At 41.0% G+C, this 26,053-nt stretch overlaps 2 protein-coding genes across 6 annotated transcripts; one reads left to right on the top strand and one right to left on the bottom strand.

Annotated features, from left to right (window-relative positions):
* The first annotated feature begins 2,207 nt into the window (after nucleotides 1–2,207).
* LOC133452378 (trichohyalin-like) lies at nucleotides 2,208–17,439 on the top strand. Of its 5 annotated transcripts, none has more exons than XR_009783255.1 (6): nucleotides 2,208–2,542; nucleotides 8,872–9,045; nucleotides 9,190–9,397; nucleotides 11,385–12,131; nucleotides 16,767–17,257; nucleotides 17,366–17,439. XR_009783255.1 is itself a non-coding variant. In XM_061731647.1 (6 exons), the coding sequence occupies exons 1-6, from the start codon at nucleotides 2,288–2,290 to the stop codon at nucleotides 17,195–17,197; spliced, it is 1,698 nt and encodes a 565-aa protein (XP_061587631.1). In that variant the 5' UTR covers nucleotides 2,208–2,287; the 3' UTR covers nucleotides 17,198–17,433. The 5 variants fall into 5 exon arrangements, 4 of the variants coding, with proteins under 4 accessions (XP_061587631.1, XP_061587629.1, XP_061587628.1 ...); XM_061731647.1 differs by having other exon boundaries at nucleotides 11,385–11,475; nucleotides 11,593–12,131; nucleotides 16,767–17,433; XM_061731645.1 differs by having other exon boundaries at nucleotides 11,388–12,131; nucleotides 16,767–17,433.
* Nucleotides 17,440–24,596: 7,157 nt separating this feature from the next.
* LOC133452381 (zinc finger protein with KRAB and SCAN domains 5-like) lies at nucleotides 24,597–25,529 on the bottom strand. Its single transcript, XM_061731651.1, has one exon. It carries the CDS (start codon nucleotides 25,368–25,370, stop codon nucleotides 24,627–24,629), a length of 744 nt encoding a protein of 247 aa, XP_061587635.1. The 5' UTR covers nucleotides 25,371–25,529; the 3' UTR covers nucleotides 24,597–24,626.
* Nucleotides 25,530–26,053: the final 524 nt, after the last annotated feature.

The following is a 26,053-nucleotide window of genomic DNA, read 5'->3' as shown; positions in this document are numbered from 1 at the left end:
CGAAAGTGCAGATAAAGTGGCAAAAACAGCATTAAGCTCAATACATATCACTAATATCCCATTTGGAAAAGGTGAAGCTAAATCAATAATAAAAAAAAAAAGCATCTGATTTTTGGCAGAAGAAGTGGGACGAGGACAGTAAGGGCAGAACTTACTATAGAATACAAAACACAGTCAGAGCACAGAGTATCAAGGGAATAAGTAGAAAAGAGGAGGTAGTATTAACAAGACTAAGGCTTGATCACACTGGACTAAATAAAACTTTATTTTTATTGGGAAAAGCAAATTCAGAACCATATGTAAAGAAACAGAAAACGCTGAACATGTTATTATGCAATGTAATAAATATAGCAAAGAAAGGACAAGGCTGAAAGACAGGGTGAAAGAGGCGTGAGTGGAATCTGACAGGGATACTGGGAACTAAGGGCCCGATTTACTAAAGGTTTGCGTGTGTTAAAACCTGTGCAAACTTGACAGCACCCGCAAACCAAAGTGCCAGCTGATCTACTAACAGCGTGCAAAGACGACTGCGTCTCTGAAATGCGCAAAATTGCACACGCAATTCAGTTAGTACTTTTGCCCTGATGAATAATCAATATGGGGCGTAACCGCCAGAAATCGCTAAATACTGGGAGGGGAAGATGCAAATTGGTCCATTTACCACGCGCAATGAGATTTACCAAGCCTGAAAGTAATTGCGCGTATTGTGATTGCGTCTGTATTTAATACGTTCGAAAGGAAGGTGCTAATCTGCTGCTGCTGTTATTGTGGCAAGGAGGGACATCCAAAATCAAAGAATACGCAGAGAGAGAGTCTTTATTCTGCTGCATGCTATTTTAAAAATGGTTGCACAAGTTTTATTAAAGGCCACTTTTTCTTTAGTTCTTCGCCTTATATCTTCTTCTTTTAATGTGCCCCCCTCCACTCGCCCACAAGCAGGCCAAGCCTTTGTGCCAAAACTTTGTATTTTATTGATTATTTATCTTATTGAACGTGAAATCATCCTTCGTAAATTACATTTAATTAAAACCCGTGCTTATTAATCACAAAACACAGGTTAAACATCATGACCAAATCCGCTCCGACCCGCTGTGTCAGGATCAGCGCAGACAGACTGCAGCTTCGCCTGAATTATGGTTCTTCGTTAAATCGACGGCCATATGATGGTCCCGTCTGTCACACATTTACTGTCAGTGTTTGCTATATAATATATAATATTTGCAATATACTGTGGACATCTGAATAAAAACTTAACTCATAAATAGATGAATCAAAGCGCTCTCCAGCTCTGTGTCTGATGTCTTTTTCTCCTCAGATCATGCCGAGCACCGCGGGGTCAGGTAGCCTAAACCCGACCAATTCAATATTAAAATCAAATTCAGTCCTGTGGCCTGTTTTTCTATTTCGTATTTTTGATCTGTGCCTAAAATTGAAATATGAAAAACCAGAAGTTTTTCCGTTTTTTGTGTTACCAACTGCATTTATTCTATCGCAGGTTTTCTCCGATATTGCGTTTCTTTTGGTAATGTTCACATTTATTTGCTGTAGTTCATGAATGTGTTTATTTGCCTCTTCCACTAATATCTCTAACTCCAACTCGTCAAATTTCATTTTGCGCTTGTGACTTGTGACTGTGCTTTCCATTCAGACTCTCCATGGCGCAGATCTGCGCTCGCAAACCTTAAGACACGCAACACCTCATTTAAATACTGCTGTTTGCACCTGTTATCAATTGCGCACGCAATCTTAGTAGATCACCCGCAAACCACACGTAAAACAGCACGCGCAAACTTTTTCAGTGCACACGCAATTTAGTACTCTTTATTTAGGATCTTAGTAAATCGGGCCCTAAGGGCGATAAGGTGTGGGAGACACAGAGAGGGCTCATAGAGTTTCTTAGAAACACTGGCCTGTTTTGCAGGATATAAGGATATAGTGAGTATATAGCGGTTTATTGGTTTTATTTTAATTATTTATTATTTTGTTTTATTTATTTTTTTATTATCATTAGAGTTCTTTTCTCTCCTTTCATTATTATTATTATATTAGATTATCTAATGTAAAGCTATAGTCAACTAGATCCTGTCCTACATACTCCGGTTCAGTAGGTGGCGGTATGCACCTTAAAGTTGGTATTGCAATCCGCCAAAAAACACAAAGAAGAAGAATAAAGTAGTAGTAGAAGTAGTGAGTCTGAGCCATAGACATATGTCTATGGACTGAGCGCGGTCGTGTGTAGTGAGTTGGTCTGTTTTCGGTAGTTATACATTGCATATATACTATCGTCATGGTAAATTATTGTGTTTGTGCTGGTTGCACAAACTCCAACCTGTCAGGACATCGGGCCCACAGTTTTCCTAACAGGAAAAAGAGCGGAGCTCTCTTTCGTGCCTGGGTGCGTTTTGTACAGGTGAAGAGGCTGGACTTCACTTCGGCATCTGTTACACAAAACGCCGTTGTATGTGGAGCTCATTTTAAATCAGAGGATTATGACCCCAGTCATGTGATGGAGTTCAGGATGGGATGCCGCTGCCAGGAGCGGGTGAGACTCAATGCTGGTGCGGTTCCCTCCGTTCACGCAGCGGCTTTATCAGGCCGGTTATCAGCAGCAGCTCCTGCTTCAGCCGCTGGCAGGATAAATGGTCAGAGTCGGACTAAATCCGTCAGAGATTCAGCTCGACGTAAACGTCAACTGTGCACCGTAAGTGTTGTTTTCTTACGTTTGCCAACTTCCATTATTTCTCCTGACCCTGGTCTGTTCCTGGTCTCTTGTGCGCCTAACGGGTTCGTAATTATAAGGCTGTGGCCCGTCATATTGGTGTGAATACACATTCACAACCTCTTCAGTGTCACAACTAACATTAAGATCTATTATTTTTCCTATTGTTTAAATTCACCGCGCTCCCTCCCGCTGCGTCACTTCCGGTTCAGCTTTTTCAGATGCGGAAGTAAAATACTCTCACAAAAACAACTCCGGAGTAGGGATGGGCGGTATGGACTAAAACATTTATCACGATCATTTCTGGCATTTATCCCGATAACGATAAAAATGACGATAAAAAAATACCAATACAAAAACGTCATCAACGGGAATGTTTCTTTCTTTCTTTCTTTCTTTCTTTCTTTCTTTCTTTCTTTCTTTCTTTCTTTCTTTCTTTCTTTCTTTCTTTCTTTCTTTCTTTCTTTCTTTCTTTCTTTCTTTCTTTCTTTCTTTCTTTCTTTCTTTCTTTCCGTGGGGAATTTTTTTGACGGTTTATCGTGAACGGTAAAATATCACCCATTCCTAATGTATACGTGTTACAGAATGAAATGACATGTTTAAAAACTTTCACATAATGGCCTAATGCATACCTGCCAACATTGGGCTGTGGAAAAGAGGGAGATTTTCTGGGGTAGCGGTTGGAATGCTCCACTCACAACATCCCCGACCTGATATAAAGAAGACGACTTGTAATGAGCTTTAAATCCATAGCTACAATGAAATGTGCTAAAATGTACCTCCCCAAAATGACTACAGCCTTCTTGGAGCCAAATAAGTTTAGTATTAATAACAATAAAATACAATATTTGTAGAATTTTCCAGGTTCCCTTTGTCCCCCAAGGACCTGTTGTAATTGTAGGTGGCAGACTTTGCAGCTTCAATCACTTTCTTGGAGGGTACATACTTGTGGCCAGGGCTCGTATGGTTTATCTTGCAAGAAAGAAGTGCGCAAAGAGTAGAATTATCCATACTCAATGTGTTTTCTGTGAGGATGTTTTCCACCATGCTGAATGAGCTCTCTGAGCTTGCATTGCTGTGAGGGATGCAGAGTATTGCCTTCATCAGTGATGCCAGATTTGTAAAGCTCTCCTCTTTCCCTAGATCAGAATCAGCTTTATTGAGTCAGTTTAGAAAACTGTTATTGACTTCGGATACACCGGCGGCGGCACTGATGGAATTATGCGCCTGTTTTCCAAAGGGTAACACTGGGATAGGGGGGGAGGAGAAAAAAAAATACATCTTCACATTGAATATCATACAATACACAATATCAAGTTGCAAAAAAACACCTCGCAGACACGAAGCACAGACGTCACAGGACTTGCATGTGGGTGATTGGGGGTGGGCAAGTCGGGGGGGGGGGGTGGTCCCGGCACAGTTCATCCAAGTGAGGGCCGGGTTGCTGGCGCTCGAACCCGGACGTCCTTGTCGGGAGGGGCTGATAAAAGAGGGGAGCCAGGAAGGCGGTTGGATGGGGAGAGGGAGGTGTGTGTGTGTCAGTGTGTATGTGAGAGTCTGTAACGCGGTAAGACCGACGACCTTTCTCCCCGAGAGTAGCCAAGCGTCCTTGATGTTATCGAACAGCGGTACAGTTCTGGGAGTCAGTATCCTCAGATGTTTTGACGGGGGAGGGTTAGGTTGGGTGCAGAGCGTCATGTTTACATTCCTCCCGGGAGATTATAGCGGAGAGGCTTGCCAGCCGCTCCTTCAGGCCAAAAACTAATCAACAATTTGCAGGCAGCTCGGTAATTTTCCGTCTGCTTTTTCTTCTGGATCCTCAATCGATCAATAACTCCGCTCAGACGAATTTGTGATCAGTCCCCGCCAAGCCGGGTGCCCAGCTTCTCCAAGGTTTTCTCCATCTTGTTATAGAGCTCAAAGACCCCTGCTAGCCTACGATTCTGTTCAAGAATCGCATCCAGCTTGCGGCCCTGCTCTCCCAGCGTTACAGTCTGAGTGCTGAGCCCCGTGCTCAATCCTTCAGCAGCTTCGGGCAGCTCAGAGAGGGCCAGAACGGCCCCCGCGGCCTTCCGCGATTGTCGATAGGCCAGGAAGATCCCCACTCCAATTAGGAGAAATCCTGCTATCATAAATCCAATTATGAAGGCGTCCTCAACATCCTCGACAGATAAAATTTTGAGGCACAAAGGGCGCCAGTTCTTATAGGAGTCCATCGTATAGCCGGCAAAAAATGTTCCGTCGGGGCAGGAGGGCTCCCTTACCCAGAACCTGTCAACTCTGTCTTCCTGTGGGAGATCCTTGCTTGCTATGACTTGATTCTCCACCAACTCTTCCCTCAGCTTTTTTTTCAAAGCATTTTCTCAAACAAAACAAATTTTCAAATAACAAAATAACATATTTGAACCATTTTCCAGACAATAAAATAACTGAAAAAATCTGAAAAATGGTTCAAATATGTTATTTTGTAACTTGAAAATTTTTAAATATGTTTATGTAAAATATGCTTTGCTGATGAGAGAATATGTTTCTCTATTTTTATTATTTTTGTGAGGGGGGATATATATTGTTTTTCGGCATTACCTTGTTCTCTATAGCTGATATAACATTAATTACTCCTATGTGGGAGCAAGTTCTTATTTTTGCCATCTGAGAAAATTAAATATATGTGATGCCTAACTGTTTCCCAAGTATATTAGTGCGTGTATGAATGAATAAATGAGACGTGAAACATACATTTCTTTGTAGAAAGGCGCTTTATGAAAATAAGTCCATTTACTTGTATTAGTTTACAGCGCAGTCTTGATGGTGAACATCAGGCGCGTCATTTCCGCCGGGGACGGTGGGGACGCGTCCCCACCACTTTGTCTGACGAGCAGATTTGTCCCTTCTATAATACATCCATGATTTGTCCCCACCACTTAAAGAAAAAAAAAAAAAAAAAATTAAGTAAGACGCGATTTGTCCCGTATTTTCATTAACACGTACACATACACACGTCTGTCACACACACATCAACACTAAATGTATCAATAATGAACAAAATAAAACACAGGAAACATTAAGGCCAGCAAAATCTTAGTGGCGGGACAACAGGACCTGCTGCGTCTGTGCCCAGATCTTGTGTGTGTGACAGACAGCGCTGCGGGGAGGACTCGAGCTTCACCTCCAGGTAGGAGTTGGGAATTGGGAATTAAAAGTTGCGTTCCGCAGGCCCGGTTCTACGAGGGTGCATCAGCATGCATTGCACCCTCATTTTATGTGTCTTCATGCTCAGTTGAAAAGACGAAAAGTCTGAAAAAACTGACAAATGCGCGCGCGTCAAGCCTGATTTATGGTGACGGACACTGGCTGATTTATGGTTCCGCGTTAAATCGATACGGCGTAGGTTACGCAGCGTCGCGTACCGTACGTTCGCATCCCTGCGTATCCTACGCCGTACGTTTTGCGTTGGTGCAACGCGGAACCATAAATCAGCCAGTGTCCGTCACTCATCTGCTTCCAGCGCGCAGTTTCCTGCAGCAGCAAGACGCTGCTCTCTGCTGCTCCGTTAACACAAAGTAACCATGGATATTTAGAAGTGGTTCAGCACAACGACACAAACAAGTTTACAGGACTGTCTCAGAAAACTAGAATATTGTGATAAAGTCCTTTATTTTTCTGGAGTCCAAAAATGTCATACATTCTGGATTCATTACAAATCAACTGCAATATTGCAAGCCTTTTATTATTTTAATATTGCTGATTATGGTTTACAGTTTAAGATTAAGATTCCCAGAATATTCTAATTTTTTGAGATAGGATATTTGAGTTTTCTTAAACTGTAAGCCATGATCAGCAATATTAAAATAATAAAAGGCTTGCAATATGTATATGATGTTTCCGACGACCTAAATAAGACCGCGCAGATGGCTTTTAATATGGGGACAATATCGCGTCAATACGCATCATCTAATGCAATGCCTATTATTTATCATGAAACCTCAATTCGGAAGTAATGGGCCTAGCTCGTACCCAGCACTTTTCAAACCTTACTCAGGTTTATGGTAAATGTCCCCAGCACTTCTGAAATCAAACTGACGCCCATGGTGAACATCATTCTCATTATGGGAAAATATATACATAAAAATAAATGGGAAAACAGCAAACCCTCCATAGTCTGTTTTAAAAATGAAATAAAAAATTATATAACATCCATAAAGGTACTATCAAAAAAAATCAGTCTATACATGATTTATATGAAACCATGTCAAAGTCTCTTGCTATTTAAGTGACAATCTGGCTACGCTTAAGCACTTTTGTTGAAATGTCAACCCCTGTGATTACTTTATTTTTTATTTTGTTTAATCTTAAAAGATTATCTTAGAAAACAAATGTATACATATTTGCTTGTGTGTTGTGAGCTTGTAATGTTTCAGATGCAAGCAAATGTTTCCTCAAAGGAATTTTGTACTTTGAAATGTTAAATACATTTTATTTAAAAAAAAAAAGCCACACAGGTACATTTACAGCGGATATTAAATCAGTCACGTGTATTGAATGGCTGGATGACAACTAAAAGCGTAATTAGACAAGCTTTTCTGTGTGTTTTTGGTGTCGGAGGGAAAACTTTGCTTCATGGATTTCAGATAAATTGGCAACTGAACTGTAATCTGGTGCAAAGCAGCTCCTGTGTAGGCTGTTGCTAAAAATGTTAACTTACCTTGTCTTAAATGGGGGTGTAACGATTAGAGCTGGGTATCATCACTGACCTCCCGATACGATACGATTCCGATACACTAGGTCCCAAGACGATACGATTTCCGATACGATTCGATACGATATCGATATTCTGGTTACAATAAGGGAATAACATGATCCTTCCACGCGCCACGTCCGGCCAGAGAAACCCCACCCTGCCTGGTGAAAAGAAGCAGCCTGCTAACTCCTCAAGTAAGGAGGAGACTTGAGCTCAGTGCAGGGCCTCCCGGGATTGGTAGATGGAGCAATGTCCAGGACTGACTTAGGTAGGAGCACTGGGTGATAAAATGGGGGAAAAAAATCGGGATTTAAAAAAAAAAAGGGGGGGGGGAAATCGGGATTAAAAAAAAAAAAAAATTTTTTTTTTTTTTTTTTTTTTTTTTTAAATCGATACTTGGATTTATGTATCGATAATCGTTCCTACACATGCATATCGATAAAATATCGATATATCGATATTTCTAACCCACCCCTAGTAACGATACATGCTTGGCATACTGAAAAAGGTTTGTCCCTTGATCCATCGCTCTGCTCACTTGACTGTATTATAGTTTCCTATTTCCATATATGAATTACTGCAATATTGTGTGGCCTGCAATTTATCCAACTTTTCTCAACAAATTAATGATAATCCAAAAAAGATTCTTAAGAACGATCTCTCAGTCTGGTAGACACGAACCATCTGCACCTCTTTTTATCAAATATTCACTATTATCCACCATAAACTTAAAGTTTTTCACTCATGTTTGTTTGTGCATAAGTTTATCAATAGAAAACAAGATCTTCCTGTCACTTTCCAGCAGTTTTTTACTTTTTCATATCCAACTAGACACTGGCAATCTTCATTTACCCTTCTGTGGAACATCTGGTCATCAATTTAATGTTATATTTAGATCCAAAACTCTGGAATGACTTGAATGTGTCGCTGAAGTCAACATTATCTTTTACCTCCTTCAGAAAACATCTTATTCTGTCTTAACCTTCAATGTCTTTATCTTTAATGTAATCCAGACCTTGTATCCATGTTCTCTTCTACGTTTATATTTATAATTTTTTTAATTTGTTGTACATTATCTTTGTTACTTCATCAGACACACACCAATGCAAAGTATTCATCTACACTGTGTGCACAATGTATTTATTTTTGAGGTTTTATTTTATAATCGAACAACTGCAGCGCTTTCACTCAATCCGAAATGTTAATAATAATCAAACCTGAATATTTACGAAAGTACAAGTGTGGTTTTGGCTTTCTTAGGAGAATATCTGTACGTGCAGAATTATTGGGCAACTATTAGTGTGCATAATTATTATGTGACTAAATGAAAAATTTCAGTGGTATTATGTGATGTTTGAAGTCTGACAAGCTTTTTTTTTTCTCTCTCTCTTTTTACATGTATTATTGTATGTAGAACAGTGATCATACCATAGTTTGCTGTGCAGCGTTTGGGTGCACCGACCGGTCGGAGAGAGGCCATCAGATGTACGGTTTCCCCAAGGACATGGCCCGACGTAAAAGGCTGGCTATGGTCAGCAGAGAACACTTTGAATTAAAAGGAGATTACAATAGCAGAAAAATTTGTCAGGTAAATAATGTTGACATGGTGACATGACAGTTGCTTAGTCACATTTCTAAGGCCATCACACTACTGAGTGTCACACAATAATGACATTTCAATGATATTTAAAGTATACAGTGTAAACAGACAAACTTACAAATCTCCCTGCAGGTACATTTTGAGGACGACCTGTTCACAAACACCAAAAAAGGCGGCTTGAAGTTACGACCTGATGCTGTGCCGACATTATTCATCCATCGCCCAAAGCCCAGGAGCAGGAAAGTCCCCACACGGAGCATGGATTCAGCAGGGGTGAATGAATGGAGCCAAGACCACACCTACTGCAAAGACCACACCTACTGCAGAACATCATATTTGGGTATGATGACACACAGTTAACAACATATAGGCAGAGCGTTAGGAAGAAGAAAACATGATTCACATACACAACTAAGAAAAGGAACAGCCACAAAATTATTTATAGCTACACCACAGTTTAAGATTAATATTCCCAGAATATTCAAATTTTTTGAGATAGGATATTTGAGTTTTCTTCAGCTGTAAGCCATGATCAGCAATATTAAAATAATAAAAGGCTTGCAATATTTCAGTTGATTTGTTATGAATCCAGAATGTATGACATTTTTGTTTTTGTAATTGCATTAAAGAAAATCACAATATTCTAATTTTCTGAGACAGTCCTGTATATACATACATACATATATACCTACATACACACTTACTTGGATAAATATATACTTACTTACATATATACATAGTTGCATACATACATACATACATACATACATACATACATACTTGCATATATACAGTACTTACATAATTGCATACATACATATATACTTACATACATACTTAACTTATTAATCCCGAAGGAAATGAGAGTATTAGGGCCAACCAATTATGTCACTTGTAATCTTCTCAGGGCCCTGTCCCAATCCCCCCACTACTCCTACTTTTCAGCACCACCCCTAAATTTTGCTTACTACGTCACTGTGTGGTTTACGTTCGGGTACGTAAGCGACTGCGTAGTTACGTTTGCACAAACGTCACACCATATCAGGAAACCCAGAGCTAAAAGCTGTTTTAATTTCCGCTGTAGCGCTGTTAATATGCCACTTTATTAAGTTTTTATATTTTTTCAGGCGTAAAAGTAACCGTTAAGATCCCCAACCTGGGCTCAGTTTATCCAAATAACACCTGTTAAGAAATTTCATCCGATGTTTTCGGAGAAGAGCCACCGGCTCGGAGCAGCAGCATCAGCTCACGGCCGGGTCAACCTGCGCCGTCGTCCCGGGGAGAAACCTGCAGCTCTGTGGAGAATTACCGCTGGCTGAAATAAATCATTTACGAAGATAAATGTTGGTTTAATGGATGAAATCTAACAGTTGTAGCTACGCCTGTTAAGAAATTTGCTCCGAAAATTTCGGGATCAAAACTGCCTGCCGGCTCGGGAGCTGATTTATGGTTCCGCGTTAAATCGACGCAGAGCCTACAGCGTACGGCATACGGCGCGCGTCGCCGCGTAACCTACGCCGTAGGCTCTGCGTTGGTGTAACGTGGAACCATAAATCAGCCTTTATTCTGGCGAGATCTTCACGAGCAACGGGCAAACGTGTCATTACATACATTCACTGAGTGAATATTATGAAAGTAAAATATATATTTCTCGCTAGAAATGTAATCAAAACGCATTTTTATGCAGAAACTAACTCAAAATATTGATTTTATTCACTAAAAAATAAGAAATTTCCACCATTTTTTTTTTTTTTTTTGATTCAGTCTGCAAATGACGACGAAAAGCATTCTGGGAAATTTTTCTGGCCCTCGGTCAGCTAGGGTGCATCTGAAAACCCTCAATCCGTAGGGACAGATTCATAACCACTCGCCCTTGTTTTCCGCACTCCCCCTAGATGAAAAGAGGAATTGGGACACCACTACCCTCACGGGAACGCGCAAAATTTAGGGGTAGGGATGAAAAGTAGGGGAAGTGGGAGTATTGGGACTGGGCCTTAGACTATCTGAAGGTTCTGAGCGGCTTATTACCTTGCCCCGTGTGAATGTGTATGAATGTTGGTGGTGGTCGGAGGGGCCGTTTGGCGCGGAATGGCAGCCACGCTTCTGTCAGTCTGCCCCAGGGCAGCTGTGGCTACAAACGTAGCTTACCACCACTGGTGAGAATGTGTATGAATGAATAATGGTCTAAGTGTAGCACTTTGAGATTCATTGAATGGAAAGTGCGTTACAAGTTAAATTCATTATTATTGCTGCTGTGGACATTTTCCTCAGATGCGTCTTTGAACCATTAACTAGTAACCTGTCTCTACTGTTCTCCATCCTCCCAGCAGACCTGGAGGAACCAGCACCAACAAGGATCAAACAGGAAGAACCAGAACTAACAAGGGTCAAAGAGGAAGAACCAGAACTAGAACTAACTCCACGGATTAAAGAGGAAGAACCAGAACTAGAACTAACTCCACGGATTAAAGAGGAAGAACCAGAACTAGAACTAACTCCACGGATTAAAGAGGAAGAACCAGAACTAGAACTAACAAGGATCAGAGAGGAAGAGCCAGAACTAACTCCACGGATTAAAGAGGAAGAACCAGAACTAGAACTAACTCCACGGATTAAAGAGGAAGAACTAGAACTAGAACTAACAAGGATCAGAGAGGAAGAACCAGAACTAGAACTAACTCCACGGATTAAAGAGGAAGAACCAGAACTAGAACTAACAAGGATCAGAGAGGAAGAACCAGAACTAGAACTAACAAGGATCAGAGAGGAAGAACCAGAACTAGAACTAACTCCACGGATTAAAGAGGAAGAACCAGAACTAGAACTAACTCCACGGATTAAAGAGGAAGAACCAGAAGTAGAACTAACTCCACAAATTAAAGAGGAAGAGGAGGAACTCTGCATCAGGCCGGAGGAAGAGCAGCTGGTTCTGAAGCAGGAGACGGATACAACAGTCCAGTTCAAGTCTGAAGCTGCTGGAACTTTAAACGATGGTGAAAACGACGCGACCCGGTACCAGGAAGAGACGGATCAGCACCAACTGCTGGCGTTGTATATCAAGAACCACGTGAGAGGTAGGTTGGTTCCTCTGGTGTTTGATGCCTCAGAGGTGTTTAAACCTGCTGCGTCACCATGGTAACTGATGCTGAATGCAGGCCCTGCTGTGTAAGGGGGGGGGGTCATATGAGGTGCCGTGAGGGACATAATTCTGAATTAGTGTTCATAAACACATATGAAATCCAAAACCTTTGATACACACAGGTGAAATGCTCTTACACATACAACTGGAAATGTTCATAAACACATATGAAATCCAAAACCTTTTACACACTATACTGAAAACCTCTCACACTCACTTGTGAAATCTCTCATACACACAGGTGAAATGCTCTTATACATACAACTGAAATGTGCTCACAGATACTACTGAAACGCTCTTACACAAACTAGTGAAATCCTTTCATACAAACTAGTGAAATCTTCTTATACTCACTAGTGAAATCCTTTCATACAAACTAGTGAAATCTTCTTATACTCACTAGTGAAATCTTCTTATACTCACTAGTGAAATCCTTTCATACAAACTAGTTAAATCCTCTTATACTCACTAGTGAAAATTTCAGTAGAAACGGACGTCATTTCAGTAGAAAGGGAAGTGGGTTGGTTAGCGCGATTTTTTTTTTTTTTTTCCTGAGAGTTATTTTGATTGCTTGTTAGAGCAATCAAAATAACTGCAGCAGCCAAAAACAACTGACTGAAGCAACAACTTTACTCAATAATATATTAGTTTCAGCAGAGACTACAACCCCCCGGTGACTGCTGGATGAGCCTCACGTCACTTTTCCCATCACGGTGTTCTGTTTGATGCTACCCGTTGAGAAATGCTACTTTGTGGTTCTGCGCCATGATTGATTCACATGAGCAAGATTAAGTCTAATAAAGTTCCTAAATGTCGGTTTCCATTATTTTTATATTAATTGTCCAGCCATAGTGCTTTGTATTGTATTATTAATTTAAATGAATGTATATCTTTAATTTGTTTGTAGGTGCAGTGCGAGTCCTGCAGTAGGTGGGCACATTTTGAATGTATCCACTATGACAAAGTCTCACATAAGTGCCAGAAATGTGGCTGAACTACTCTGTTTGGCATTTTGTTGTTGTTTGTGTTCATTAACTTTTATTTATTATTGTTATTATGTTATTAAATGTAGGCTAATTTTCTGAATTTAGACTCTTCTTTTGAAACGAGAAATTGAGACTGTTTGTGTGCCTTTACTTTTATTTCTTATTATTTTATACTTATTATCAATCCAAAAATAGTGATCACAAAATGGATAAATTGAGGTGTAAGTATGCTGACATTCATCCTGCAGTGGCAGTGAGGTGATTAGTATCTTACCTGAATGCATTAAGTGACGGGAGCATTATTTGATAGGATGTTACTGGACTATCAAATTATGCTACCATTAAATAGATTTAACATGGATGATATGGGATGTTGAGTATTTGATCCTTCAAAATACACTACCCATGACATGAATTGCATTACACTTTGTGAACATTATATGATAAAGAGAAAGAAAAAAACTATGTTATCACTTTATTTGATATCCATTCCGTTATTGGCCTTTATTTAACCAGGCAGGTCATTAAGAACACATTTGTATTTACAATGACGGCCTGGCAAGAGACAAGGACCACTTGGGGGGAAAGGACGTGGGCTAGGGAGTAAAACAGTAAAATTGTAGCTCTACAAAGGTAGAAAACCATTAGGTAGCATTTTTTGATAGGGTAGCAAAAATCGATAGACAGGCGCTTTCGGTTTATGCGGTGGTAGCATTTTTCGACGAAGCAGCAGAAATCGACAGAACATCGGCAGCCGCGTGATAGCTTTCTGCCAGTATATATCCATGTGCGAAAGCACTTTTGGGTTTGATAACGTGGTGTGTATCCTCTCAAAACTGTAGTTGTTGCCGTTGCTAACGGGATGCTCTGACGCAGCTGCCGGGATGGGAAAAGTGACGTGAGGCTCATCCAGCACACCTGCACCGATCTGCACTCACAGTCACCGGGGGGGCTGTAGCCCCGCAGTTGTAACACCTGACACGGTCCTTATAGTCTCTGCTGAAACTAATATATTATTGAGTAAAGTTGTTGCTTCAGTCAGTTGTTTTTGGCTGCTGCAGTTATTTTGATTGCTCTATCAAGCAATCAAAATAACTCCCGGGGGAAAAAAAAAAAAAAAATCGCGCTAACCAACCCACTTCCCTTTCTACTGAAATGACGTCCGTTTCTACTGAAATGACGTCCGTTTCTACTGAAATGACGTCCGTTTCTACTGAAATTTTCACTAGTGAGTAGGCTATACGAGGATTTCACTAGTTTGTATGAAAGGATTTCACTAGTGAGTATAAGAAGATTTAACTAGTTTGTATGAAAGGATTTCACTAGTTTGTGTAAGAGCGTTTCAGTAGTATCTGTGAGCACATTTCAGTTGTATGTATAAGAGCATTTCACCTGTGTGTATGAGAGATTTCACAAGTGAGTGTGAGAGGTTTTCAGTATAGTGTGTAAAAGGTTTTGGATTTCATATGTGTTTATGAACATTTCCAGTTGTATGTGTAAGAGCATTTCACCTGTGTGTGTATAAAAGGTTTTGGATTTCATATGTGTTTATGAACACTAATTCAGAATTATGTCCCTCACGGCACCTCATAGGGTCACACCTTCAGCTTGTTCTCTGGTGATATAGTTGACAGATGTCAACAAAACAACATTTAAACGAGCTCTTTTATGCTCTTTTTTCATAAGATGATTCCATTTCATATCAAGCTTTTATGAAATGTTTGTGACATGATGTGAAATGTGAAATGTGTTCAAAGGTATAGTCTGTGATCGTATTCAAAACCATTTATTGTTATACTGGGTGAAATGGTCCTTCCATCCTGAGTAGCCAGTGAATAATGTGTTCAGAAAAAAGGAAAGAAAAAAATCCGACCTCTCTGACAGCTTTAATCCTGTAAAAACTCTGACCAATCTGTTTTTTGCGCACCGAATGGCACAGATTGGTCGGTGGACCAGAGGATTGGCAGGGGGGAAAGAACCAATCAGATGCCTTAATTTTAAGTCCCGCCCACGCCCTCCTCTGTCCCATGCGCGCACTCGTCACGCCTCTCTGCCTCCAGCCCCCGTGTCCACTTCCCACGGGTCGTCCTCGGCTCAGAGTGTCCCGGTGTAGACCCCCCCCCCCCCCCCGCTCCTCCAGACCGACTGGCAACCGCACCCTGACATCGGAGGGCCCCCGCCGCTCCCGGGTTCACCGCTGGCTCGCGGTCGGGCGGTCACGTCGAGTGTAACGGCTCGCCCTGCTAAAAAGGCTAAAAAAAGAAAGCCAAAGTGCGATTCTGCGGCGCAGGTTGTCCGCTACTGGGCGTCTCCATCCCGGCAAGGGCGGAAAGCGCCGGTGCGGGTGGCGGTGCGCTGCGGTGCCGTGCAGGCTCTGGAGCCACGGCTACGCCGTAGCGTAGGGTACGGCGTAGCCCTACGGCGTAGGGTACGCGGCGACGCGCACCATTCTGCGTTGGTGTAACGCAGAACCATAAATCAGCCTTCAGTGTGTGCCTTTCTGAACACTTCTCTGTTGTCTCATTTTGCTGGGACGTCGGGTTCCTCCGCCGAGACACAACTTTTGCGGTATGCGTTCATTGTTGTCTAAAAATGATGCGCTGTGCCCACCCAATCAGAAACGGTACAGATATTCTGTGAATTTTTTTTAGATTTATAAAAAAATAAAGGACAAAACTTTGATTGGGTGGGCAGGACGCACGTTTGGGCACAGCCCACCCCTGCCCCCCCTAAAACCGGCCTCGCTTACAGGTGAATGAGACATGGGGTAGTTTTGTTGAACATGTGCTGTCCAAAATGTCCTGGAAAACTCGACTCCTGCAAATGCGCGTTCCCCAAAGTTTGTGGGGGCGTGACTTTGGACGAAGCGCTGACGGGAGGGGGAGGAGGGGGCGGGGCTTAGAGGAGGTGCCACTTTCAAATCTTGCTAGCTCTCCAACATTACTGACTATACTTTTAAAGGGGACCTATTATGGCATCTAACACCTATTTTAAACAGGCCTTGAATGTCTTAAAAACAAGCTTTTGATTTTTTTTTTGCTAAATAAATTAGAAATTCAGCCTCTGAGCCATGTCTTTATCTTCCCAGTCTCTAACCTCATTATCTATGTGGGATTCTGAGTGGGCGGGGCTATGATAATGAGGCTCTGTGCTGATTGGCTGCCTGAATGACACGCAGAAAATGGCGGAAGCTCCGGCCGGCGGAGTTGTTGTTGTTGTTCCGGCCAGAGTTAGTTGTGGGTGTGGTTTCACGCATCGGAGGCCGACCTATGGAAATCGCTCCCGTCGTTATATAACGACGGGAGCAGAATCTTATTGGCTCGTAGATCCACATCACACTGGACGGCTCATCCGGGCGGCTGTACAGACACTGCAGAATTTGGTTCTTTCCTCCTTCTCTGAGTTGGCAGGCTGAGGGGAGACCACTTTATATATGTTAAAGCAAGAGAAAACCTGTTTTTCATAATAGGTCCCGTTTAAAATACGACCCAGAAACTAGTCTGATGAACCTAAATCTGTAATGTCTTCAAATGAATTTAACACCAAACATTAACCTGTTTGTTTGTTTCTGTTTAATCCTCAAGACCTTCCACCGCAACATGTCTGCAAGGAGGGGGAAGTTCTCTCTGACCAGCAGGACCAGAACTCCGGTCTGGATCAGGCTGAACCGGAACTCCCACAGATGGAAGAGGAACAGGAAGAACTCTCTAGCCGTCTGGAGGAACCAGAGCAGCTGGTTCTGAAGAGGGAGACGGATCTTCCCTCGTGTCAGAAGAAGGACCTCAGTGGAGCAGAACCAAACGCTGATCGGCTTCACTCTCAGAACCCTCAGAACTCTCAGAACTCTCCGTTAACCGAGAGTCAAAGTCAGGAACGAATCAAGAACCTGGACTCGACTCCACGTGTGGAGACGGGTCCAAACAAGAGCCACCCCAGAACCAGGACTGAGGGTGGAAACGGACAGCGCCTGACTAAAGCTCGGGGACGCAGGAAGTCGGTGAGATGTGACTTTTGAAGTCACATCTCACTAAGACTCATCACCATGGAAACCACAGACTAGTCAGAGCTAGTTAACCTAGACTCGTGACTCATCACCATGGAAACCACAGACTAGTCAGAGCTAGTTAACCTAGACTCGTGACTCATCACCATGGAAACCACAGACTAGTCAGAGCTAGTTAACCTAGACTCATGACTTTTACCCAGAGAACAGGAGACCCGGGACGGACGGTAGCAGGAATCCAACCGCAGCGTCTCCTAATTCTCCCATGTGTCCTGGGACTGGAGTTGGACCCTACCCTGTAACTCGGCTGAATAAAACAGAACACCTTTGAAACGACCACAATATTAATACTGAACATATCTGAAGTCATTAATCGTCATGTAGATTGTGTTATCGTTAAATCTTAAGTCATATTTATATTTTCCATGATGTTTTATACCCGTTTCTGTTAACGTGGACGTAAACGTGAGTGTAAACCAACGTGACTTACACTGTTATTACTGTTTTATGACGGGGATCATCACAGTCCTCCTCTATTTCAGCTCAGGTCAATAAAAGCCCGGCTTTTGAGTTGTTCTTTACCTGTGAGACCTTTAACATGAATTTAAACTCATCAATAAGCATCAGTATGAGGAGATTCCAACCTCTATGTTAACTTCTCTTTGCAGCTCCTTGGAGGGTTTTGGGGAACATCTTTAACTCAGGTTGCGCTGGAGCCCCCCAGGGGAGGGTACCAGGACCACTGAAGAAGAAACGTACAATTAGGAGAAGAAAGTCTGAGGTTTTTCTCAGATTTGTATGTTTTTTTTCTTCAGTGATCCTGGTACCCTTCCGTACATCCTGTTTGCTTTTTGATTTGTCTGAAAAAAACATAGTGACAAATAAAATTAGCAATGCAGCTAACAATGTTCCTCTACCAGGATGGGGTTTATTACAATTAGAAATAAAATAAGATGAATTATAAAGCTTTACACATCTTAAAACAGGGGATTTCTCTTAAAACTTATTATTTTATTGAGGATCATCTTATTAAGGAAGAGTATTAAGGCCAGAGAGGAGAAAAATAAAAGTTATATTTTAGAGTAGGAAGATTTTTTTTTCGTTATGCACTTCGAGAAAAAAGTTGAAACGTCGAGATTAATGTTGAAGTACAATTTCGAGAATAAAGTTGAATTGGCTTTACGATATTGATTTGAAACACATATCAAACATATGCAGTTGCATACCTTCAGAAATGTACCTTTAACGTTCCACTCCAAGGGTGTGAGTGAGTTAGTTAGTTACGGCTGCAGCTGCAGAGCTGTCAGTCGCTCTCCTACCTGGATTTGATGGGCCAGAGGAGACTTTGGCAGGGTGGAGGAGCAGCCACTCTCCACCCTGCCTGGCTACATAAGAAGTGGCTGCACAGCAGCAAGAGGTCTGCTGGGAGAAGGTTCTGCTGGTGCACGTGTGGTGGTGTGATTGAATAAAGGAGTTCCTGTGTCCTCTGTCCTGTCGGTCGGCCCCAGTGGCAACGAGCTTGCTACAGAGACATTTCCACTTTATTCAAGAAATTGTATTTCAACTTTATTCAAGAAATTTCGAATTTATTCATGAAATTTCGACTTTATTTTCAAAATTGTATTTCGACATTATTCTTGACATTTCGACGTTTTTCTCGAAATTGTATTTCAACATTAATCTCAACATTTCAATTTTTTTCTTGACATTTCGACTTTTTTCTCTAAGTGCACAATAAAAAAAAAATCTTCTCAAATATTTTTTCTCCTGCATGGCCCTAATATTCTTCCGTATGTTATGAATATTAATCGATAAGAAAAACACATCAGTTGGTTCAGCTGAAACTTGTTCCTCATACTCCCTGCCATCTTCAGCCTCCTCATCTTCATCACTTACCTCTTCAGTATCTGTCCCTTTTCCTGGACCCGATACCCTCTCGTCTTCATCCCTCCCACCTCTGTCTTTTTGTTCATCCTCTTCCTCCCTTTGTTGCTGCTCCGTTCCTCCCTCAGTCCCCGCCGCATCTGAACCTCCCGAATTCTCCTCCATTCTCCCTTTTTCTTATCAAGGGCCGCCCCTGACCAAATTGGGGCCCTAAGCCACATGTTATTTGGAGGGCCCCCCCCCCCACCCTGCCCTCAAACCTCTCCCCATCCCAAATGTGTCATTGCTAAATGACCGTATCACAACATGCCATTTCATTTGACAACCCGTCAATAATATATGTACGGTAGATAAAGTAGTTTGACTGTATGAGTCAAATGAAATTAAAACAAAAAAAATCAACCTGAAATAATAAATACATTTTAAATCAAAAACTTGACTGAAATAAACAAGTCACAAATAGCGATCAGTTACCTCCACCACCTCAATCCCCCACAAAAAACTGAAAGCAGGTCGGAAATCCAAGCTAAACATTCACGTGTGCCTTTTACAGATGCACATTTATCTAATTAAAAATAATCAAACTTATTAGCAATATAAATTGATATAAAACTGTAGCCAGTTTATTATATATTGGCTAAAGTTTGTAGCTTATATACGACCAACTGGTCATGTGACCACTTTTTCAATGGAGGTGATTGCAGAGGGCGTTAACAAGGCGTTCAATAAATGTTCATCAGAGCTGCTGGAAAAACAGCGTTTTATTTCAACAACATACCCACCTTCAAGTGAAGCACGAGTTTCCTCGTGTTTTGCCTTTTTTCCTCTCTTGCTCCGGATCTGAGATGTCTTTTGGATGAAAAGTTGAAATCTCTGCAAGAGCCTGCCTGCAGCCTCAGTTTTGTCTGAGGCAACATGCTGTTAGACTTGTTTTATATGGGAATGGGTCGGACCTGACAGATCATGTGAAGCTAGTAACATGAAAGACAGGAAACCTGACAGGTCATTCGAGGGACACTGAGGCCTCCTGCACCCATAGGTGCTAGTTCTCTTATGGCGCTTTTCCACCAGCACCGGCTCCACTCGGCTGCACTCGCCTTTGCGCTTTCCCACTAGGGGTCTAACGTGCCGAGTAGATACTTTTCTGTTTCTACTCTGTCGAGGTTCTAAGCGGCTGAGTCGGCTGTATCTGACGTCATCACACTACAGGCCACCGATTGGTCGGGGGGTTGGAGTCAGACGTCAGGATGTGACATCAGAGAAAGAGCGATTCTGACGGAGGATTCTTGTTCATTTTATTCCAGCAGCAACGGCAGCAGAAGTCTGTTTGGTGATCCAACTCTGAGGTGCAGATGTTCATAAACCTGGTGCTGAGGAGAGAATTAAAAAGATCTAGACGGGCGATAAGGAACGACCAGATCTACCAGGAGCTCTGTCACTTCATAGCTGCTCTGCTACCAACAGACTTTTCAGCACCGGAGACAAACTAAAAACATTAAAAAGCTTCGCTGCTTGAAGCTTCTCAATTCAATTCAATTCAAATTGGCTTTATTGGCATAAATGGGTTAGAATGAATTCAGAATTCAGTGAATTCTAACTCGTGCTAATGAGTTAGCATGAATTCTCTAATTTTTTAACTTGATATTGAACACAAACCACAGACCCAGCAGCACATCTATCATCTCCTCCAGGTTCTACATCTTTAGGGTTGTTGTCTTCTTCGTTTAGATACACAATCAAATACGTCACAGCATCTTCACTCCAACCTCCTACTTCTGCTCCAGGTGATGGATTGTAGTGGAAAAGAAACCAGGCTGAGTTGAGATGAGTAGAGCCGAGTCGGTGCTGGTGGAAAAGTGCCATTAGAGGGAGGTTTACATTACAAAAGAGATGTGAGCCCTTTCATCTGCATTTACATCTTTTATACTCCCCTCTTCCCATCCTGTTTCTTACAGCTGTTGGCCTTTTGTTCGAAAGCATGTTTGAATTTTTCCATGACACTTCAAATGTGGTCCTGCAGGGGACGAAGCGCTTGGGATGAAACTCAGACCTCGCCCGGCAACAGCAGAATCTGTTTTCTGATTGGCTGACAGGTCGGGAATTCCTTAATCCCACCAGGATTAAGGAAAATTAGAATATTGTGATTTTCTGTAATGCAATTACAAAAACGTCATTCATTCTGGATTCATTACAAATCAACTGAAATATTGCAAGCCTTTTATTATTTTAATATTGCTGATCATGGTTTACAGCTTAAGAAAACTCAAATATCCTATCTCAAAAAATTAGAATATTCTGGAAATCTTAATCTTAAAATGTAAACCATAATCAGCAATATTAAAATAATAAAAGACTTGCAATATTTCAGTTGATTTATTATTGAATCCAGAATGTATGACAGTTTTGTTTTTTTAATTGCATTACAGAAAATAAAGAACTTTATCACAATATTCTAATTTTCTGAGACAGTCCTGTATAATATAGCTGGGAGGGAATTCATGAAAATTGTGCACTTGGTGACAAGTTTTTGATATTTGGCATGGTGTTACGTATGGACATACGGTTTTCAAAAACCACTGCAAACAAATTGAGAAAGAAAATTCAAAATGTGTGTTATTTTAATAAAATCCTATTCTTTTACTGTGACTTAGTTCTGAGCTTCTGTTCCTCTTAAGCCTGAATGAAGGCCACTGTTCTCACCCAATGAGATTGACACTACAGTGATAGTGACCTGTCCAATAAACAGAAAATTGCATTCCTTGGGGGTGAAAATATGGGTCTAGAGCCCTCTATAATCTTTCTATGTGACTTAATTCTAGAGATATGGAGATTTTTGTGCAAAAAAATGACCTTGAAAATTACATGTGACCTTCAACATGAAACATGAACATGAAATTTATCCCAGAATTGAATTCCTAGCACCAAAAAAGTAGAGAAAGTGACAATATACAACAATCTACAACTAAGAGAAGCTGAGATATGACCTTTGGTCTTTTCAGCAGGAGCCATTTAGAATTTTCTGCAAACCGGCCACTAGGGAGCCATCCCAATTTGTTTGCGGTGGTTTTTGAAAACCTTATGTCCATACCTAACACCATGCCAAATATCAAAAACTTGTCACCAAGTCCACAATCTTTATGATTTTTGACATATTCCCTCCCAGCAAATATAAATAAAGTTCAATTCAGTTTTCAGGCAATGCTGATGTCACTTATGTCTCCTTTATTTTGGTCTTTAATCATCTTTGGATTCATTTGATCAACATTCAAACATAAACATTTGAACTTCACCAAATCACCAAGTAAGTTTAGACGAATCTTTAAAATCAACACTCTTAATGGATACAAAATGGAAATGGACACATGAACTGACAGCCAGTGACCAAAGTGCCTTGCTCAGCTGAACCACCTTTTCTTTCTCTTTTAAGCTTTTCTTTTAGAGTTCTGTGAAATGAAGAAATTGTACAAACAGAACATTAGAAGGGGTAGGACTAGAAAGGTTTTTTGAAACTTCATCCTACACCCTTTCAAACAGGAAATATTTATCTACATATAGATTTGTCTCTTTAATGTGCTTTTTTTTGCATATTTTTTTGGGTATGCAGGACTGTCTCAGAAAATTAGAATATTGTGATAAAGTTCTTTATTTTCTGTAATGCAATTAAAAAAAAACTAAAATGTCATACATTCTGGATTCATTACAAATCAACTGAAATATTGCAAGCCTTTTATTATTTTTATATTGTTGATTATGGCTTACAGTTTAAGATTAAAGATTCCCAGAATATTCTAATTTTTTAAGATAGGATATTTGAGTTTTCTGAAGCTATAAACCATGATCAGCAATATTAAAATAATAAAAGGCTTGCAATATTTCAGTTGATTTGTAATGAATCCAGAATGGATGACATTTGTTTTTGTAATTGCATTACAGAAAATCACAATATTCTAATTTTCTGAGACAGTCCTGTATACATTTTATGTATTCTGATTATTTTTTGTTTTTGTTTTAACCTGTTTGAATAAAAAAAATAAATAAAATAAAATCAACTTAAAAAGCAAATGACACCAATATTCAACACAAGCTTTCCTTCCAGGAGACAAACGCGCATCCAGACACATTAAATAACCCTTTAATTTGGTTTTGTTTTCCTTAAACAGTTTAACCGGATTCTCAGCAGGTGGATCAGATATTTCATTGGCCACGGTTACATGATGTTTTTAAATTGGAATTAATTATTCCGAATTAAATCATTCCGAATTTAACTATTTTCCTTGGAGTTTACATGGAAACAGTAATTCCAAATTGAGGTTTACATGGAAAACATGTTTGTTCAGCTTTATCCAATTCCTCTCCAGGTCTGGGGGTTGGGAAGGTTCTGATTGGATAGGGGGCGGACCGGAAGTTAAACTACTGGAAGAAAAACAAACTTAGCCGCTACAACTTTGAAAAGCTCACAATTTTTATGTTTCCTGTTTCCATCTGTTCTTTTAATTATTTCCAGGTCCTCCAAGCTATTTATTAAATAAATGGTCTCTGCTCTTGACCACCGTTTACTGCCATCTTGAAACTTTGTTTGGAAAACCAGCCCAGTGGAATATAAGCGTCATGGAGACAGACGGGCGAGGGAACGAGCAGAAAGAAAGACCGGAATTAATTTAAAGTGGAATGAATTTATACGTAATTGTGGAATTACTCCAGAGACGTTCAATAAACGAGACAGCCCACTACGGTTCGGTTTCCTGTATCTGTGTCACGTGACTGCCACGCCCCTTTAGGAGACAGGAAGTAGGTCCTGAGTCTATTGAGTCCTATGGGAAAAGTGAACGTGAGCACAGATTATTACCAATTCCTTCGCCCCATAGTAACCTAAGTAAATATGGGACACATTTTCAAAAGCCACAAACCTTCTGAACATTCTGACACCAAAATGGCAATTTTCAGACCGACAAATTAGGAGAAAATGAACTTTGTTTGAGACCCGTCTCCGTCTGAGCAACACACTCTCGTGAGATTTGGCTCTCGTCGTTTTCCCATCGGATAAAATGAAGTTTAAAACTAAAATAAAACTTGTTTCTTTGCTTAATAATACTGTTATTTGTATTATTTAAGTCTTTTTGGAAGAAAGTTGTACTGTATCTAGTGTTGTATGTTCCAAAACGATGTGGGGAGAGGGGCGGCCACGCCCACTTAGGAGACAGGAAGTGAGGTCAGAGGGGCGACCACTCCCACTTAGGAGACAGGAAGTGAGGTCAGAGGGGCGACCACGCCCACTTAGGAGACCGGAAGTGTATACCATTTCATACCATTGGCAGTAACGGTAATGCGCTATCTTCTGTATAGAGTATCTTTGATTATTCTATTCGAATTTAAAATCGGAATAAACCAGCCACTTGCTTCAGAATTAAGTTTAATTCGGAATGGACAGTTTCATTTGGAATTAGGTGTTTACATGGTAATTTTTACTCATTTTAAATCGTATTTAATTTTAATTCTGAATTAAAGAGGAATTAAACTTAACGCAGCCATTGTCATTTCCTGCTGCTCCGTTCTGACGTCAGAATAACAAGTTACCCGTGTGACCGTCAGAATCTCCTGAAATCAGATTTTTCCTGCACGTCTCGGAAGAATGCGCTCTCTCTCCGGCGTGGATTCTCATGTGAGAATACAAGTTATCATTCCGGGAAAAGCTTTTCCCACAGGTGGTGCAGGAGAAGGGCTTCTCGCCCGTGTGGGTCCGGACGTGCTTCACCAGAGTTCCCTTCTGGGCGAACCTCTTCCCGCAGATCTTACAGTCGAACGGCCTCTCGCCCGTGTGGATCCTGTGGTGTTGCTCCACGTAGTACTTCTTCCCAAAGCTTTTCCCACAAAAATCACATTTTACGGACTTTTTCCCCGACTCAGTCTCCACCTGATGCTGCCACAGGGAAGACGCTTCCAGGCTTTTCCCGTCGGCTCGGATTCGGAGCCCGTCGTTTGGACTCATCTCCACGTCCGTCACTGATCCCGGGTCCAGATTATGGATTTGGTCCTGATCCGAGTTCCCGGCTGAGGGAGAGTTCTGGGAGTGAAGCTGCTCAGGTTCTGGTTCAGTGAAGTCCTGTTCCTGGTACGTGGGAGTCAAGGTGAAGGTTTCAGTCTCCTGCTTCAGAACCAGCGGCTCTGGTTCCTCCAGACCGCTGCGGAGTTGATGTTCCTCTTTAAGTTGTGGAAACCCCGGTTCCTCCCGGTCCAGACGGGACCTCCTGCCCCGGTCACACATCTGCTGCTCAGAGAGAACTTCTTCCTCCTCTTCCTCCATCCTGACAAGCTGCTGTGGAAAATCTGGAGGAATAAAAGAATTGGAGATAAAATAACCAACATTTTGAAAGATCCTCGTGTTCGTTTGTCTGGTGCAGCATAAGAAAACCAGTGAACAGAATCAAATGTTAAGGCAAGCTTTATTATATCATGCACAATGTTTTCCGGCCGGAGGTGCACCTTTCTCAAACCACAAAGGCAGGAGAGAAATGCACCCGGTGGTCATGGATCCAGTAGTATTTACAGGACTCTCTCAGAAAATTAGAATATTGTGATAAAGTTCTTTATTTTCTGTAATGCAATTAAAAAAAACAAAAATGTGATACATTCTGCATTCATTACAAATCAACTGAAATATTGCAAGCCTTTTATTATTTTAATATTGCTGATCATGACTTACAGCTTAAGAAAACTCAAATATCCTATCACAAAAAATTTGAATATCCTGGGAATCTTAATCTTAAACTGTAAGCCATAATCAGCAATATTAAAATAATAAAAGGCTTGCAATATTTCAGTTGATTTGTAATGAATCCAGAATGTATCACATTTTTGTTTTTTTTAAATTGCATTAGAGAAAATAAAGGATATTCTAATTTTCTGAGACAGTCCTGTATATAGATTACCAATTCTAATTATTTTTGGCATTATGATATATTGTCTTATAGTGTATTATATTATGAG

This window comes from Cololabis saira, chromosome 10 (assembly GCF_033807715.1).
Source record: "Cololabis saira isolate AMF1-May2022 chromosome 10, fColSai1.1, whole genome shotgun sequence".
NCBI classification, from domain to species: Eukaryota; Metazoa; Chordata; class Actinopteri; order Beloniformes; family Belonidae; genus Cololabis; species Cololabis saira.
Note: the sequence above shows the minus strand (reverse complement) of the source record. Positions and strands in the feature narration are given on the sequence as shown.